At 39.1% G+C, this 18,898-nt stretch overlaps 1 protein-coding gene across 10 annotated transcripts in view; it reads right to left on the bottom strand.

Annotated features, from left to right (window-relative positions):
- The window catches only part of tjp1a (tight junction protein 1a), a 78,883-nt gene that overhangs the window by 31,876 nt on the left and 28,109 nt on the right, over positions 1-18,898 (bottom strand). The window contains exon 1 of one of the 10 annotated variants that reach the window (XM_088370645.1): positions 9,925-10,379. The exons of the other annotated variants lie outside the window; for them this stretch is intronic. Coding sequence (XP_088226771.1) covers positions 9,925-9,948 — 24 coding nt within the window. The 5' untranslated portion in view covers positions 9,949-10,379. Of the gene's footprint in view, positions 1-9,924; positions 10,380-18,898 lie in introns of those variants that run through there. 10 annotated transcript variants of the gene reach the window in all.

Raw genomic sequence — 18,898 nt, forward strand, 5'->3', positions numbered from 1 at the left:
TGTTGAGCAATTGAACATAAAATGAAGGACCAAACTGCCTGCTTCTGCTGGTTCAAATGTAAGAGTAGGTGTATTGCGGCACTCCTCACATTCTTTCCTCATTTAGTGACCTTGGAAAAAAATGTATCCTGGACACAATATATTGGGTCCAAGGTTTCTGATAATAAAGCACTGCTTTTGGTCCTTATAAATTAGGCATGTCTGACAACGGTGAGTAAGCACAACTGTGATTGCCTTAAACACTGCCATCTCTTGATTCAATGTTCTCTACTTTCTCAAGACAATGCTAAATTAGACCAAATAATGACAGTTTTGATTAGATAATTTTGACTTTGCATGGTAAACAATTGATTAAAGACTTCTAAATGGGGGAATAAAATTCTAAGTATATAGAATAAATAATGTTGCTTTTATTTTTGAAATATCTACTGGCCCATAAAACCAGCATCAGTGAACTTTGGATGCCCCTAAACGGTCATGTTAATGTAGAAAGTTGTGTGTATCCTGTTAAATGTATCGTGAAAAACTATTTTAAGAAGGATTTTTCATCATTTACCTGCTTGCAAATTTTAATCCAGAATTGTTCCGTCTTCGCATAAAAAAAAAAAAACTTTTTTGATAACTTTCCAGATGTAAGTATGGCTAGTTCTTTTCTTTTCATTGACCTAATTAGGGGTGGTCATTGCAATTCATTGATTACTTAATTGCTCGGAATGTGGTTGATTGTGTGGAATCGATTGTTGATTAATTGTGTCCCGTCGCAGTTAAACCAAAGTGCGTAAAGCACTCGGAAATAATTTCGGCTGCTTAATTTTACGATAGTCATCTTTCATGCATCAATTACGCCTGTGACCTCCATGGTGCAATTAGATCCTAGCTGTGTTTCATTTACCAAGTGAGTGACCAGAATCACCCGTGTTTGACTTTGGAGAAATACTTAAAATGCAATTCCCACTCAAAATGTATATTTTATTTATTATAATGAATAAATACAACGCTTAACGTTAGCTTGTCCGCTAATGTCAGTACTTCACAGTTTCATTTCAAATTCAAGCCGCAATAAATGTCAGATACAGTAACAGCCAGTGAGATGTTCAATATTTACTCATTTTCATTTCATTTCATTTGCACATTCAGAAATATGCATTTGAACCACAAAGGTTGAGTGAAAATGATAATACAAATATTCAATCGCAAGCATCTGCTTGGTACATGGCACCAGTGATCCAATTGTGATCACAACACATGCAAGAAACCACTTTCCGAGTTTTAGGATAGCCATTGCTCAATAACAATTGAGACCCAACCACCCATATTCATATTGCGTTTTACAACTGTATTCATAATTTCACACGTACCACTGAAAATAGACAAGCGTGCAGTCTTTGATGCCAAAATAAGGAGTGAGACGTGAAAAGTCGTGGAAAGAGGGCCTTTACAAGGCAACTCGTTCTCAAAAAGTTAAACGGTTATTAACGTGTCAAAGTGCACATGACAACTTGGATATTTATTTATTTGATGTATACAAGAAGGATTTAAACTGAGGCACATTCCATCTTCAGTGTTCTGTACAACCGGATAAAATTTACCACCACACGTTGAAAAGTTGGCCGCATTTATGAGTATATTGGCCACACTTTAGTCTTAGCCAGGTTGTCAAGATACTCGAGCAATTCTATACAATAGTCACTCAAATCAATAGTGTGTGTTGTGGCGTGAAGCCAGAATGATGCAAAACCAAAGCATATCTGAAACACTAAACTACAATGTGTGCAAATCTTTAAACATGAATGGCATGTATTCAATAATAATATATGAGATCCACCAGAAGACACTGTTAAAGGATCGTACACAAAATGTAATATTTTGGTGCAAAACCTTTGAAGGCAATAAAAATGATTACTGTAGCTCTCAGACTATTGAACCCGTTGACAGCTATTCTGACCCACTGCGCGTGATCAAACGCCTTTGGTTCTTTCAAGCTTGATAGATTGTCTTCTCAGACTTCATAATTAAGATTGTTCTCCTGTACAAATGTTCAATAGGATACACACTAGATCAAGGCTCTTAGTCCATTTTTTTTTCTTTTGAGCAAATCTTGGGTATTTTTAGCTTAGGTCATGGCCTGCAGCTGAGAACAAGCTTTCTGACACTGCAAAGCACATTATGCTACAGAATGCCTTGATGAAGTTGTCTTCATATTTTAGTGTACCCCACCCATATGCAAGACACCCTGAGCAAAATGTAGCAAAGCATATACACAACTAACCTATTTGATGTAACAGTAAGCAGTGTTCGATCTTTTGAGCTCATGCAAAAGCAAAATTGTTGGTACCCTAACAACATGGAAAACGGTCATTGAAATAAATTTGAAATTTGATGGACCTGAAAATTGCCAAAATATCAAAAAAATAAGCAACATCTAATTTTTCAGTTAATAAATTCTATGACTTTGATCAATTTCAGGTCATTTCAGTGACCATTGATTTTTTTTTCCCTATTTTTTTTGCCATTCATTCATGCATACATTATGCTCATTTACTATGGAAACTTCATTTTATAGTAGTAGAAACTAAGGGCAAACCCAGAATTATAACCAGGCCCAGAAATGAAACCTTTGTATTCATCTTATCTACACGTACACACAGTATTTCCCCGCCACCCCACACACAGGCCTCCAAACTGTCTCTCTTTCACATGGACACACACAAATACACACACACAGGCAAACACACACTTTGGAATGTGTAGATAAGGAGACATGGGCCAACTCTGCCAGTTTCTCATTAAAAAAAGGCCTCCTTCACCTTTTGCGTTCTTCATTCTTTGGATGTTTCATTCCAATTTCACTCAGTATACATTTGCAAGAGTGCATTTACTGGATGTTGAAGGGCTTATTCTTATAAGAATTATTATTATAATAAAATACACTATATTGAATGTAGGCAGTGCTTTCAAATCAAACTGTAGCAGTGACTGACAATACTGAAATTAAAGTGCTTAGTCAGAAAGGGGACTCTGTCAGCTTCAACTTTAGTAGATGAGCAAAAATTAGCTACAAACATATGTCTTGATGGATTGTCATGACAAAAGCAGTATTTGAATCACCAAACCGGCAGCCATTTTGAAATGTTTGATGTGGAATACAGTACAATAACAAGATTCCATTCAATTTTCAAGTTGCACGTCATCTTACAAACGTACAAATCTGAACCAATAGTTGACAGTCACATGGCAGCATGAAACTAGAGGCCAAGCCCACTCAACGGCATTCCCAAGCCCTCTGGGTACTTTGTTACAATAGACATGTTGTGGGGCACAATCTATAGTGAATTAATGAGTTACTGTTTGACAGGCCTTTTTCCCAAGCACTTAAATAGCAACGTAATTAGACATTCCCAAAGAGCTGATTGGGGATAGGAAGGGGGCGCTTGCATTCTTCATACAGCAAAGACGAGTGTCAAACAAAGTCATTATAAAGAGCAGACAAAATGTTGGGAATGTACAATGGCGGCTCTCATTATTTTGGACTATCGAGAACTGAGTGAGCATATTGTACACAGCAGAACCTCGGTTTGAGCCAGAGTGTGCAAAATTTGGTGATACTTTTGCATTTAAAGAAAAGTAAGAGTAATGGTAATTATAACAGGTGCAACAAAAAGAATTTAAATCAATAAAACGATTCAAATTTTAAGATATGAGTGGATCAAATCGAACAGAATCAAACTGTCAAACCCTTTAAAAGCTATATTCAGATATGTAGAAGATCTATTCTGATATGGATTAAATTAATCTTTGATTGGAAGCGTATTTAAAGGAAATGCCACATTGACTGTAAACTAAGTTAATTCATATTGTAAAATGACAAGAAACTCATTGCATCATACCCTCTTCGTACGGAGCCGTACCATATCAAACCGTTAATCCTACCGAGTCGAACCAAATCAAATCATTCCATTTTAAAATAAAATCTCCTCGCACCCGTATATCGGATATACATCAAACATTCTTTTAATTGAAGGGATGGACACCCGTAATAGTTTTTCGTTTAGGAACAGGCTGATGATCCATTCCCTCCCTTATTAGAGTGAACAAAGAGAAACCAGAAACAGTGTGGGTGTGTTGTGTAAAGGCATGAAGAGCAACAAGCCTTGGGATGAATCTGTTCCATCCTCTTTCTCTCTTCTCTAACCAGCTGAGGCGTGGCAAACCCAAATCACCCCCCATGAATCAGCAGAATCTCTCTTGTTATCTGTCTCACACCCACATGCGCGCACACACACACATGCACTCACACACACTAAACAGCCAGTGTCAAATCCCTTATGCCTGTAATAGGACTGATAAATCCCTGCAGAGACCTACCCTGCCCTGCACTGCCCCGCACCGCCCTGCCCTGCCAAAAAGGCCAGCTTGGAGTGTCCTAGCTTTGCAAAAACGGGTGTCTGATGTGGAACAACGAAACTACCAAGACAGCTTATGTAATATTTCCACAAAGCTTTTGAGCAGCAGAGTGAAAATCAATGAATTATACATTGCCACCCCTTTTCTGATTTAAATTAAAACATACATAAGTACTCAGGTTATGCAATGCAAGGAACTCGGGCCTTTCTAAATTAATCACAACTTTTGTTAATTTTTCTGATTAATACTGTGTTTGTGGAATATGAGTTACGGCGCAAGATTAACCCGCTTTTGTCCATTTTAGGAGGCGGCCATTTTGCCACTTGCTGTCGACTGAAAATGAGATCCCAGTTGCCAGGTTTCAGGTCACAACCAATCACAACTCGGCTTCAGAAAACTGCTGAGTAGTATAGGGCTAGACGATTGATCATCTTAATAGCGTATGAAAGTGAACAGCATACCACTCGATCAGCACAGCTAAACGAGCATGACTTATTTTCAGAAGTTACAGTATTTTGACATAAAAATTCCTCACCCTTGTTTGTATGACTACCTCTAAACGTGGAATAAATTAAGGCATTATGCAAGGCATGTCCTCAAAAACAGGCAACACAACAATCCTGTTGAATCATTTGAATAAGAACCACCCAGGTGATGAAATGAGTTTGCACAGCCTCCTCACGTTGCATAACAAGTTTGGTTGCTATTAACTAGCCGTTCCATACACATGACCAAATCAGCGATCAAATGTGTCATTTTTGATCATGAAAACTTAAAAGTAGCAATGAAGTGACTGCAGTGTGTAACATGGTAGTGGTAGTAGTAGCAGAAGTGATGACATAATGTACTAACATTCACACACAGACACACACACGCGCACGCACACGCACACACACAACCAAACACGCACAGCACACATGCACGCACACAGACGCGCACTCTAATAAATATTCTGACTACTACTGAAATTACTACTAAATAGTGTGTAGATAATTTGCAAAATGTATCAAATGTAAAATTAGTAAATTGGTGATTATTTGTAAATACGCATATTGTTTTACATTTTCATTGTTGTTGGTATTTTATGGAAGAAATGGGGTGTCACAAAGGCAAACATTTTTAGCATCATAGTACATTGTTGTCTATTAAACTATATTCCGTGAGCCTTTAAAAATCAGTCGGAATGCTTTAAATCGGCTGGAACCAAAGAGTTGATAACTGTGGTACAAATCCAACGTCATACTGTAGCCTCCGCCTAAAGCATGCAGAATGACAGGGTCGTGGTTTATTTGATGATTTTCTTTTTTTTTTTTAGGAAAATTTTACTGAGTGCAACATTTGAGATTGATGAGGTGTCTATCAGAATACATACTGATATTAAATTATTGCCCAGCCATACAAAGAGCACTAATACAGTGATTATAGCAGAAAAAGTGTTTACGAGAGAGGGTAAATATGACTACGATTATATTTGCAGCTGCCATCTTATTATCTGTATTCATACCACTGGTGTGACAAATCAGATAATTTATGCGGTACTACAGTGTCAAGAAACACTTAACACTGAATTCAGAATTAGATCAAAATGGATGACAACAGCTGAACAAGTAAAAAAAAAAAAAAAAAACTGGCACCCCAATAAAAGAAATTCCCTCTAGATGTTGTTTTCAATAAGGGGAATAAAATCATCTATAGTTACAGTTTACATCTGCCCACCTTGAGGCGCAAGACAGGATTCCGACCATAGCGTATGGTCAAATAGGTTGAAATTGTAAGGTCAGTTACAGTTCTGTATGAATGTGTATCCTAATTGGAAAGTCAAACCCTAATGCGGTTTGTGTTTCCACCACAGGGTGTTTTCTGTGGATAGCCGTACGCTGCATCAGCTATGTAAACAGTGTGACATCATACCAGCAGGACACTGTGTAGCTCAAGTGAAACAAAAGGCAAATATAGAAGTATATATCCAGCATTTAGTGTTTGTACAGCTTCCCATTGAGTTGTTTTTATACAAAGACATGTCTTCTATAAGATAACACAGTCTTCCCCTCTCAATTCCTGGTGTTACACAAATATATATATATATATATATATATATATATATATATATATATATATATTTTAATCAACAAAACGCAGATTAACTACCTTCAACCCCAACGGAAGGGTACAAATAGTGGTGAGGTACCAATCTGTTTTTCAGGTACACCTTCATGACTTTTGATAAGAGAAATTCACAAAGATGCTTCCAGGAATCAAATTCAAATGAAAAGATAAGAAAATCTTTCAAAGCCATTTTCAGAAGAGAAATGAGTACCAAGAGTAACAAAGTTTGCACAAAACTGAGACACAAACAACGAATGGAGCACTAACTAGACAATCGCTTCTCAATGTTCTCTTTTATCACTGGCCACATCTGCTGTGATTCTGACCTAGAACAAAAATATGCTATGCTCTGTTCCTCCTTGCACTTGGTCTTCTAATTACGTTTACCCTCCTTCAGTGATGTAAATGGTGAAGCGTAATCATCAAAGCTGTTTTTGCCTCACTATGCAACACTAATTAATACCGCATTCAAATGCATATCCCACTCATTTCAGTCAAGTCTTTTTAAAACAGACTAGTGGGTTCAATGATGTTCTAAATAACAGTAGCTCTCTTTTTGCATCCATGACAGTAAACAGGAATGGATTGAGGCCAATAGTAAAAGGCCAGTACTGATTCCAGTATTGTTTAAAAAAAAAAAAAATGTAAAGGTTATAAAATGAGTTTAAGAAATTAGAACATTATTAGTGTTTACAACTTAGCTTGGGCAATAGACCTTACAAAATATTCATTATTATTCACTGCGTGAAATTAATTTAAAGCTATGCCCAAATAAGGACTGCTCTTAATGGGAAACTTTCTTTTTGTCTACAACTGACATTATAGTTTGATGAACTCCGAAATAGGAAATATGATTCAGAGGTTTGGTACAAGGTGCAACTAGCAAGGCCCTGCGCTTTCCTGCCATTGTCACAGTGGAGAAACACACAAACACAAATCTTAAACTTGTGCCACCAGAAAATCACGACTCGAAAGGACATTTCTTGAGTAAAAAGCATCACAGCTTTTTATTACAATTAAATACTAACTACCTAAATGTAGCGTGTGACTCAAAGTACTCAACTGCCAATCCATCACGAGTCATGAGGCAGAAGTAAATGTTTGGATGTTGAAAGACAAACCATAGCACAGACGTATTTGATCCACAGATGATTTCTCAAAGTGACAATGCATGATGGAGTTGCCACGAAATTGAGTGAGGGAGGGCATGTCTGCATGCAGCCTTGGATGCCTGTATTATATATCTCCATTGCCTTGGCACTGTCTGCTAATCATGCAGTGACGTCTGGGCCGAGGTCACCGTGTGTGAGGAAGATGGGGAGGAGGAAAAGAGAGAAGAAAAAAAAATCTTCTGAAACTCCCTCATTAACATTTAAGTGATTTAAGTGTAGTGATTCAAGGTGAATGAAGCGCTGATGTAGGCAGGTAAGTAAGTAGGTTGGCACGACTATTTCAGCCCAAAGGTATACATTCTGAACCGCTTCATGATTGTGCTAATTTGACCAGCACTATTCAAAATAGCTAAGAAAAAAAACGTCTACAGCGGAGCTCCAGACTGCCCCTACATGGTGGCATTTTGCCTGTGAGTTTTAACACAGTGCATGGAAATTTGTCATCCATGTGCCCGGTAAATCTGCTGGTTTTTTAAAAATTATTTTTCATTGCTGACAAACTCGACAAACTTCAATCCATTCATCAAAGTAAAAAAAATTAAAGAAGTCACTATATAGTGTGGCCTGTACATTTTCTACTTGCTCCCTTAAAATGTCAGGTTAGGGGCCACTGTAGACCTAGTAAAAAAAAAAAAAAGTCAGTCTGGTGCCCTGTCTACAGTATACGTATATATTTTACAAACCGCAGAAGGAGAAATCTGAATAGCATAATCTCTGACCTATTACAATCGGAAGTTCTACACTGAGCCAACATGTGCACACCACGTCACTGCATTACAGTTGACAGAGCTGGTTTCGTCGAACAAGAACAACTGCCCAAACCTGAATTTCACCACCTCTAATAGACAAACACAGCACATTCCTCACTTGTCAAAAATGAAAAAAGAAATCTACATACTGCAGGATACTATTGAACACACACACACACACACACACACACACACACACACACACACGACACACACGACACACACACACACAGCTGTAATAAGAGGATTGACCCACTTGAAAATACACTCAACGGTCTGTTTACAATACTGTATTTCCTTTAACTAATGTAGTCTAAAATCGATAGACAGTATAGTTACACCGTGCAACTGTGACAGTATAAGATTAAAAAAAAAAAAAGTGACAACAGGACAGTTCCAAAGAAGTTCTGCTGCCTGTAAACTGACCCAATTCCCAAATGATTCAGATGCTAGATGCAAGACAGTATAAATATCACTGCAGTTGGGCAAAATCCTTGCATCTCTACAAGTATCACTTTGCAGGAAACCACAAATAATGATAATAATGATGAAAATACTACTACTACCACTAATAATAATAATAATAATAATAAAAAATAAAGCAATAAAACCCAAATAATAATAATAATAATAGCAGACCCTTGTAAGGACTTACTAATAGTGGAAATTTGGGGGAAAGAAACATGTTATTGAACAATTTTGGACGTAGGAGGTTGGTGCCAGACACGAAGGATATGTACTGTATTGCATAAATATAGAAAATACCCTTTGTTCTGAATGTTTGTTGGGTATGTTCTGAAGTTCCAAAAGATAAAAAGATCAAAGAGTTGACAAAAGAATAAAAAAATTGCTTCGGGTCACTACAAGAAACACATCAAAAGGGGCCTTCATGTCCCCATTTGAGATTAAGAACATAGATAGGGTCTTGAGTTTATAATTAATGTTACTTATTTGGAATTCAGGGAAACAAGTGTCTATTTTCATCTGGCAAAAACAATCGTCACACATAAAAAGCGTACACATTATGCTTAACCACCAGAAATATCCTCTTTAACCTTGAAACTTCGAATAAAGTACTGTGCTGCATTCATAAGGATGCCCTGTCTCTGGTGTAATCTATTATGACGTCAGGGGCACTTGCAATCAACAGGTTGTCTTTGGAGATGCCTCATGGGCCACAGCATGCTTGTTGTATCAGTAAACAGATGCATTCTTATCAACTAGAACAATGAGTACAAAGTCAGATTTAGAAAGGAGAAGAGGACGCCTGGTTACAAGATATGCTACTATGTGTAGATTTCAAAAATAACCTTGAGCTCCAAACACAACCACCATTGTGCCTGGCGTCACTTTTACAACCAACGAGCGAACTTTTACTATAGCCACGCAAACAAAAAAAATACAGCGATACTTCCCAATGGTGCTAATTTGAGCGATTCATGTTGAAAGGACACGATCACTTGACCATTTTTTTTTCCACAGCAGAAACCCACCTTATTTGACGCTTTGGAGGACATTTTCCTCTCCTGTTCGGCTCCCAAAGTGACAGCTTAAACCGCGCTGCTGCCTTTGTTTTGATAGTCACTTGGCCGAATGCAATATTTCCCTCCAGTTGAAAAGTCGCCCAGCTGCCGCCACGCCGGGCCGCTGTGTTATTTCACTTTATCCAGGAAACATGTCACGGAAAGCCGTGAGGAAAGTCCAAAGTTCATTATCTTATCGTCGGTGCCTAAATTGTTAACGTCATTCCAGTCAGGTACCGAGGCAGAAAACGCCGCGCGCGCACGCGAATCTACACACAAAGGCGTGACTAAGGTCAGTTTGTGTGGATGTCTCGTTGCTAGTGTCCACCCCTGGATGAAAAGTTGGGAAGAAAAGGCATCACTGCGACGGTGTACAGCAATGGCAGGCGGGGTGAACCTCTCCCTGCCTTGGCTCTGTGAGCAACTGCCGTGTCTAGGCTGCGCGGAACAAACCATTGCACAAACACAGGGGTGCTAAGAATCGGAAGCAACGACGAAGCGACCAGTAACGCCATCACCCAAAAACAACACACTACATTTCTTTGGATTTAATATGTATCTCTATTTTGCTCTCTGATTATGCGTGAGATGTTTTTGTTACTCTGTACATTTTTAAAGATTCGATCATTGTCCACCCCCGTTGTCTCGTGGAATACATAGTCCGGGATACAATGAGGAGAAGCGACGCCGCTGTCCCTGCTGATGCTGAATGCTCACTTTCTATGTAGTGATGCGAGTTTTATGTTGTTGCTAGACGAGGACATTTGCATCTGGTCTGCAGGGGAAAAGAAATCCCGAAAAAACGAAAAGGAATATATGAATGATGAAGAATGTTAGTGCTGTTGCAGTACAGATGTGTTGGCTAAGCATTCTGGGACAGCATGTCTTAATTGTGTACTACAGAAACAACAAACTAATTCCTCAGACAAAAAGAGAAAATGGGCAGGATTGTTTGTGGCTGATAAGTCATCTCACAGGAGACCACAAAAGCCATTCAAGTCAAGTTCATGACTTCCTAAACCTAGCCCCACCCTCAGGATACAGCAAACCCAGCATTGTTTCACAGTTTACACTTGTTGTAGCAAACGAAATATACATAATGAAATAATAATAATGCTATAAAAGTTGGAATGTCAGAAATGACAATGCTGTGTGATAATATATGGCAATTACGTACATGTAATTTCCAGCATTTATAGTCTTAAAATATAGACACACCCTGGCTTTTCCCAAACAAATTCAGCAATCGCGTTCTCTAAATCAGGCTTTTCTGATGATTATTTCCTCTGCCTCGTTTCCTAAACAGAAGAAAGGAGGGCTCAGTGTAGGTGGTCTCGAGGTTAATTCCCACCAGACGTAATCCTTCAAGGCTAAATAAAATACGACCAGTCAGAAGTAGCAGATTTGTCCTCAGGTCTCGCAGGCAAAAAAAGACCAGGTCACACCAGGAGGAGGATAAACCCAAACGAAGCACTCCAAAACTTGCTTCAAACACTCTAAAATAGACTAAAAGTGAATTTCCTTCCACCCAAATTAGCACTTGGTAAAATAAGCCACACACAAACAGGATACATACTAGTACTGATGCAAGTCGCTCGCTCCTTCTGAAACTCCTTAAGCGTCTGTCAGGATCAAGCAGTGCGGACAGCAGGATGTTTAACATAATTATCCGACTAAATAAGCTATTCTTTAAAATTATAACAGAACCCTTCCTTTTCTCCTTGCCTCTAATCCACACCTGAGATTGTGTCTCAGATGTTCTGAAAGAGAGAGGGATGTCATTAATGACACTTCACCGGCATCAAAGTTATCTTTGTCTCATATGTTTGTATCGCTGCTCTTTTCTCTGAGTGTTATAGTACGTGTCGTTGCATCTCTCTCTCACTCTCAACAAACACACACACAACACAAAAAACTCGGGTAGGCTCAAAGCCCAGGTGCGCTCATGGAAGAGTAGGCACGTGTAAATCAGGCGACCATGCAGGCCTACATTTAGTTGGAACACATCACAGGCTTCACACACTCCAGCTACTTCAGCAGAGAAAAGGCACCCTAACACTGTGCAGCTGCCCACACGATGAAAAAAAAAAAAGCCTCAGTGCAAACCAGTTGTTTTGAGTGAAAGTTCTGAGGTAGATGATGTTTTATTATCTCCATCTGTCTTGAATTTGGGGTCTGAGAGGGAGTGTGTGATCCTTCCATATGCCCTGTTGACTCAGGGCCGTCCTGCAGGTCCAGCAGAGGGTTTTGTTTCTTCACTCTAATTGAAACCTTCTGGAGACCACATGAGGTTTTTATCAATCTTTCACAGTACTGCAGAACAGGTAAACAGTGGTTAAACTCACAATGCATTCAAATGACCTGCTCCTAAATGTCAATCTAAATGTGAGCACATATCGTGATTCTGGCACATCTTAAAGTTATAGATACTAATAGTACTGAAATGTCATTTCACTGCTAAGTTGTTGTTTTTTTTTACTGTAGATTAGTATCACATGGCAGGATTTGCAGATGCCTCTCAAATTCACCTCCATCCTTCCAGGTCAATATTGTTAAGGCTTTTGTGGGAATCCAAACATTAAACACAAACCAGATTTTGTCCTAGAAAGGGCAGACTTCACATTTTAAAGCCACAGACATGAACCGAGTCGATGGATTCACACCTATACTAAACATGTATGCCCGTGATGTAATCATTAAACAACACAAAAATAATATCTTACACCCCCCCTTACATTAGACATAGACTGTAGGAAAACACCAATGACTTGTTATATAAGAAAGTGGCTAATGTGTCATGCGCTACATTTTTATTCATGACAATAACAAAGGTCAAAGAGGTACTACACCTCATTTATCATTTGACACTCGACGTTTGTTTCCAGCTGGACAGGAACTTACTTCCACATTCATAAATGCTTCATTCATCACCAAAAGTGTGACTAAAACATCCCCTATGACATTAAAAATTTCGATGTAGTAGCATTTGAACAATTGCTAACTTTTAATGTTTTCCCCTGAGCCATTTTAGACTGCACTATGATTCTGAACTCAATTTCTTTCCGCAGCACCTCAAAGCTTAAGCTTTCTCTTGTATATTTCACCCCACCTAATTCATGCTATCAATTGAGTAACTTTCCACCAACAGAGTTCGACTAGTGGTAACAATGATGAACATTTTGAATAACAAGGAAATGTGCCCGTATAAATTATAATGCAAACACCTGTTTACATACATACAATTGGCATGATGTAATCTATAAATCAAAATTCAAACAAAACAACATCCAAACCACTTAGCCAGGGGACAGTGTGTATGCAAGTTTACCAGCAAATACCTAAAGGACAGTTCATCCTTTTCCTGTCATTGTTAACCTATTTGCACACAATGGTAACCTAACTAAAGATAACAAAAAGTTACTGCCCCCTGTTTTACTCATCAAAGTGAATGCAGGGGCAGCGTTGTGCCAGTGTGTTTTCCAGCTTGTTGTGCAAAGAAAAAAGATGCATCACGTCACACTTTTCCTTATATTCTATTTGACTAGCAGCAACATCTGACAAACCAGGGTAAAAACAACCATCTGACAAACAAGGCACTTATTTTTTTACATGTTTTTGGGTGTAAGACAATATGAGAGAAAGTTTCCAGCTATAACAGAGATGTGTTAAATATCTTGTACCAGGTTGCACTTATATGTGATTTTTATCATCAAATTACAACAAGGTGACCCAGGCAACAGGTGGGTGTATGAGAATGTCCTGTTGGCAAGCAAGAGTTTGTTTTTTCCCCTCAGCAGTCAGGGCTGCAGCAAGCATGAGTAACATGTTTGGAGGTCTTGAGTTCATAATCAACATTCATTGCAACTTTATGTACTGTTTCCACATGACTTGTTGAAAAGGGATGAAGTAATTCTGCTTATCTCGTCCCGTCCCAATTCCAACCAAGGATTTACAATGCCTGACATAAAAAAATCTTTGCAAACACAAATGCATATTTTTCTCTGCAAATACTTCTTTCACACTTGCATCAGTCTTGTTTTCACCGTCAAGACAGACATTTAAATTATTAATAAGACATGAAAAAATATAGTTGCGACATTGAAAGCTGTGAAGACCCCCCCCCCCTCTAAAAAAAAAACCAAAAAAAAACAGTGACATCAGTAACAACCTACTGAGGGTAGAAGTGATGGCAATGAACAACAACAAAAGTCGAAGAGATTATTGGGGCCTGAATGCAAAGCGCTACGTGTGGCAGAAAACGTACACAGCTCATTACCCTGAACACACCCATATGGTGGTGGCAACTGTGGGATGCTCTTCTTCAGCAAGGATAGGGAAGCTGAACTGATGGATGGAGCAAAACACAAGCTAAGGAAACCCAGTTGATGCTGCAAAACACTTGAGATTGGCAAGGAATGTAGACAGCTAACCCATCAAAGGTTAAGATTAAAAAAATATCCATGTGTTAGAATGGCCCAGTCAAAGTCCAGACATAAATCCCATTGAGCATCCGTGCCAAGACTTGAAATTTGCTGTTCACACGTGGTCTCCACCTATTCTGTCTGTGCTTAAGCTTTTTTGCAAGGGAACAAAAGCAACATATGATAATTTACTTTTTGCCCAAGTGGTTCAAGCATATAACCATGATTTTAAATTCTAAGGTCATTAAGTTTGTGGGTGTCAAAGTGTTAACATGCAGATTATTAGTGTGTGTTCAAATCCTGCTGTAAAGGCAATAAATACAAGTCCCACTCAGTTCTGTTCAACAGCTGCAGCTCAAGTTAGTCAGTGGTGACGCCAAACAGTGGCCACCGAGGTACCATTTGACACAAATTATAAGTGGCATGTAATTGAATTTCATGGAAGAGCAAAGATTTAAAAGTCTAATGCGGGAGCAACTGCAGACTGCCACGAACTGGGAACATAATCTATCAGTGTACAGATTGAAACCTTAAAATTCACTGTTACACTTACTTGTGTAATGAGCTGAGGGTTTACTAAAGGGAACCGGGAGAAGAATATGCACCGACCATAAGTAGTACATATTTGTATTGCTTTCTAACAGCGGAGTGAGGATTTAGTGTGAAATGAAATGAAGGCTAATTCTGTTTGATATAATAAAGCAACAATAAAAACAAGAGCTGTACTGTTGACACATCAAAGCTGAAACATTTTTAGAACAAAGCAGTTATGTATGAAATTTGTCCTGATTTTGTAGGTTTCAGAAAAATAGAAATGCATCATGAATCATGTTGTCTCTTTGTTTAACTGTGTCATTCAGCGTGACAACAGCATGAAACAGCGTACTTTAGGTATTGACTAGTGTTCCTTGCGTCCTTGCTTAAATCGAAACATTAGGATCATTCATTGCAAAATAAAATCTGTGGTTAGAAAATAAACAAACAAAAAGGACAGAAGACAGATTAAGCATGTAGCCAGGAAAGCAGGAACCCAAATAAGATAAGAGCCTTATTATTAATTTATTAAAGCTAGGGAGAAGAAGAAAATAGACACAGCAAGAGCTGGCGGTGAAAAGTTCACTGCACTAAAAGTCTGAAAACTGGACTGAGAATGAAAAGTGTTGCAAAGAAAGACAAAGAGAAGCCAGGTGGGCAGAGTGACTGCTGAACTACACGAAAAGGCAACCATAGAGTCTCAATGAATGAAGGAATGTTTCAAGTCCAGTGAGGTCAGCGTTGGCCTGAATAAAGGACCTCCCATCCGAGTGACTCTTGCCTTGGTACTGCCTGTTACTGCTGCATTCCAACACCATGAAGCACACAAGGCAAACAGGGGAAAACAGTGGGAGCTTCTCTCTGAGTGACGCAGTTGCAGCCACTTCATGCCCAAAGTCAGGTTGAAGATGTGTCTGTCACATACAAAATCTGCAATAATTCTCTAAAATCAATGGAATGAATACCTAAAGCAAAATATGAAGATGTATGCGCATATGATGCATCTCCATCTCTCTCTGTTGGACTACTAACAGAGCATTTGCATTGTTTTTGCAGTCATGGTGATCTCCTTCAAATCAGCGCCCTCAACAGCCACTTAACCGATTCCGAGTATGACATCATATGCTGCACCGATGAAGGCACAGAGTGTTTTTGGTAACACAAGAAGGAGAAGCGTTGGAGGATGGTAATGGGAGCTAGCGAGTTAGAGAAGCGTACGGGGACACGGCAGCCACGGGCCCCGCTTGGAGCCTGGTGGTGATGAGATGCGATGGGACCCGACCGTGCAGAAGCTCCGGCCTGTGTTAGCTGACTAATCCTCTAGCCGTCCAGTGCCAGTATCTAGACTCATCAGCTTTGGTGTTCTCTTGTCAAGACACATTTTTATAACGTCCCGCTGGTCATTTCTAGCTGCTAATGCCCAACACAACAGCCCCTAATGCCAAATGATTACGCAGTGCTGTTTTAGCACATTTGTCGCCTGAAAAGAAAGAAAGAGCCACAAGGCAGTGATGGGCTGACTCCCTGCTCAAAGGACCAGCTTGATGAACTCAGCAGAAAGGGAGTGGACCTAAAAGCCACTCTAAGCCACCTCTCCTGGGGTGGGCACTGTGGGGGCCTGAGCTGGGTGGCTCGTGGCCGAACTGGGCGCTGGGCAGTGATTCGCAGTGCCCTCTTGTACAGTCTATAGACAGATATTGTGCACTCATACGTGAGGAGAGAAACAATGTGCACATCCGGATCGATCTGGCATACCAAGTGACGGGATGGAAAGGTTAGGCTGAAACAGCAGTTGGGAGGGAGTTAGTTATGGGCAATGTCACACAGGGAGGTCATTTTGAGCTAATGACACAATTAGAACTATATATATTCCGCTTAAAATAACATGCGGCCCGACTAGTCGAAACACAGTGTTATGAGCAGAAAATGCACAGAACAGACTTTGGTGCTGTCTGTAACTGCATCCCTGCAAATGTTAACGTCCCAGTGCCTCCATTGCTCATCAAAGCAGCATAAAGGACCTGTTTAATTGAGCAAGCCAACAGCAGTGATAACTGGATGTACTATCCTCTCTTCTCTTCTTCAATGTAGCAATATAGCAATAATAATAACAATAATAATAATAATAATAATAACAACACCAACAACAATAATAGTGCTAATAATAATAATCCAATCAATAGCATAGTAGTACAAACTAGATAAAAAAAATCTGAATTCAAAGGCTTTATTTGCCCTTGCCTGACTACAAACAGGGAACAGATGTTATCTACTGTTTGCCCACCGCTCTCACCTGAGCTCCCTGCAGTCAATAAGTACTGCTCGCCTAACCATGTGACTTGTACAGTAAACACAATATGGAAACACTCCCACTGGGACAAGAACTCTAGGGAACACACAGTGCAAAACCAGTCATGGTTGTAAAGCCAACTTACATATGGCTGTATTAAACAACTGAGGAAAAAAAGCAGAAGGCTTGTTGTAATCAAGAGCTACTATACAATTCAGAAAAACCGAGATAGGGAACTACTTGAAGTAATTATATAGAATGCAAACACTGATTGGAAAAATATATTCTAACACTCACACAACAGACGTTCCCTGTGGCCACGGCAGGCCCAATCACAACATTTTGGCATTTTTTCCCGGTCTTGTGAAGTTTTCTCATGGTTTATCATGGTATCGATGACAGACTGTAGTGGGACAGGTGCTGCTGACTCCTGGAGGCTCAAAGGTGCACTAAATGTCAACCTTGGGTTTACCGCGGATGGCAGTACACTTTTTGCCCCTCATGTTCTTAGTTTTCGGTCAACAATTAATTCATTACAATCTATTGTAGCAAAATATGCAAAAGAACCTGTTATTCTCATACACACTGCAGACTTGCACCTATGGATTTTCACTATCACTAACCCACACACTATGTTGCGGCAGGCATCGTAGGTACATTAAATGCAAAGTACTATAGTTGTAAATTATTGAAATATTCGGACTTAATATTTGGACAACAAGCAACATATTACATTTAACACATTTCACGCTCATCACTGTCCATCTTGTTTATTCCACTTATATGAAAAAAAAAAAAATTATATATATGTTATCTCACTGTTTATTGGTGGTGGGGGGGCATTATCCAGACCACAGCCACAAGGATGTGAGTCATTGCGTTGTCATGCTGTTAGTCAGTATGTACTCTGCAAGAGCAGCAGTCACATGGGAAGGTCACAATGTATGACACACACAAGGACTCTGCAAAATAACACAATTTATGACTAGATTATATCTGAATCACAGCCATTAACCATGCTGTACAAAGGGCTGACAGAGTACCTAATCATTGAATGCTCTGTCTATGATTTATGTTTTCTTTTGCTTTTTTTTTTTTTTTTTTTAAATAAGCAATTGCTATTTAAATGTATGTTATTTAAATATTTTTTCCTCTGTATTAAAGTCTTCTAAACTGCTATGTTTTCAATAAAGAGAAGTATGCTCTGCCTTCAGCCGATTCTATTTTTGGATACATCTGCAGCCACGGTAGAGAGGCACTTCACAAACCTCACAAGCATTTTAAGACATGCAGCCAGGACATCAGTCTGTCTGTGATATTTGTTCCAAAAAAACACAGCAAAAAAATGTTAATATCCTGGCACATATCTCAGTTGATGACTGCATACGTTAGAAACTGGTTGTACAGTTATTGTCTCATTATATTGATCACCTGGAATACAGACAATGATTCAAAACAGTCTGCACGGAAAGCACATCCGATCCATCACCTGCTGGTTTGATTGATAATAATAATTAGATTTGGACAGTTTAAAAATGGCAAAGACATGACTAGCATTTTAAAAAGGAAGATGTTTTTGTCTGAACGTCTACCTTCAGAATTACAAAACATTTAGACACGAGCACCATGAATAAAAGATCTTTCCGTGGACGCCAACAACTGAGAGATAAAAACAGGCGTGGATTCAGTCAACTCGATA

Source organism: Syngnathus floridae, chromosome 3 (genome assembly GCF_059516105.1).
Source record: "Syngnathus floridae isolate MCC-2025c chromosome 3, RoL_Sflo_1.0, whole genome shotgun sequence".
In the NCBI taxonomy this organism is placed as follows: Eukaryota; Metazoa; Chordata; class Actinopteri; order Syngnathiformes; family Syngnathidae; genus Syngnathus; species Syngnathus floridae.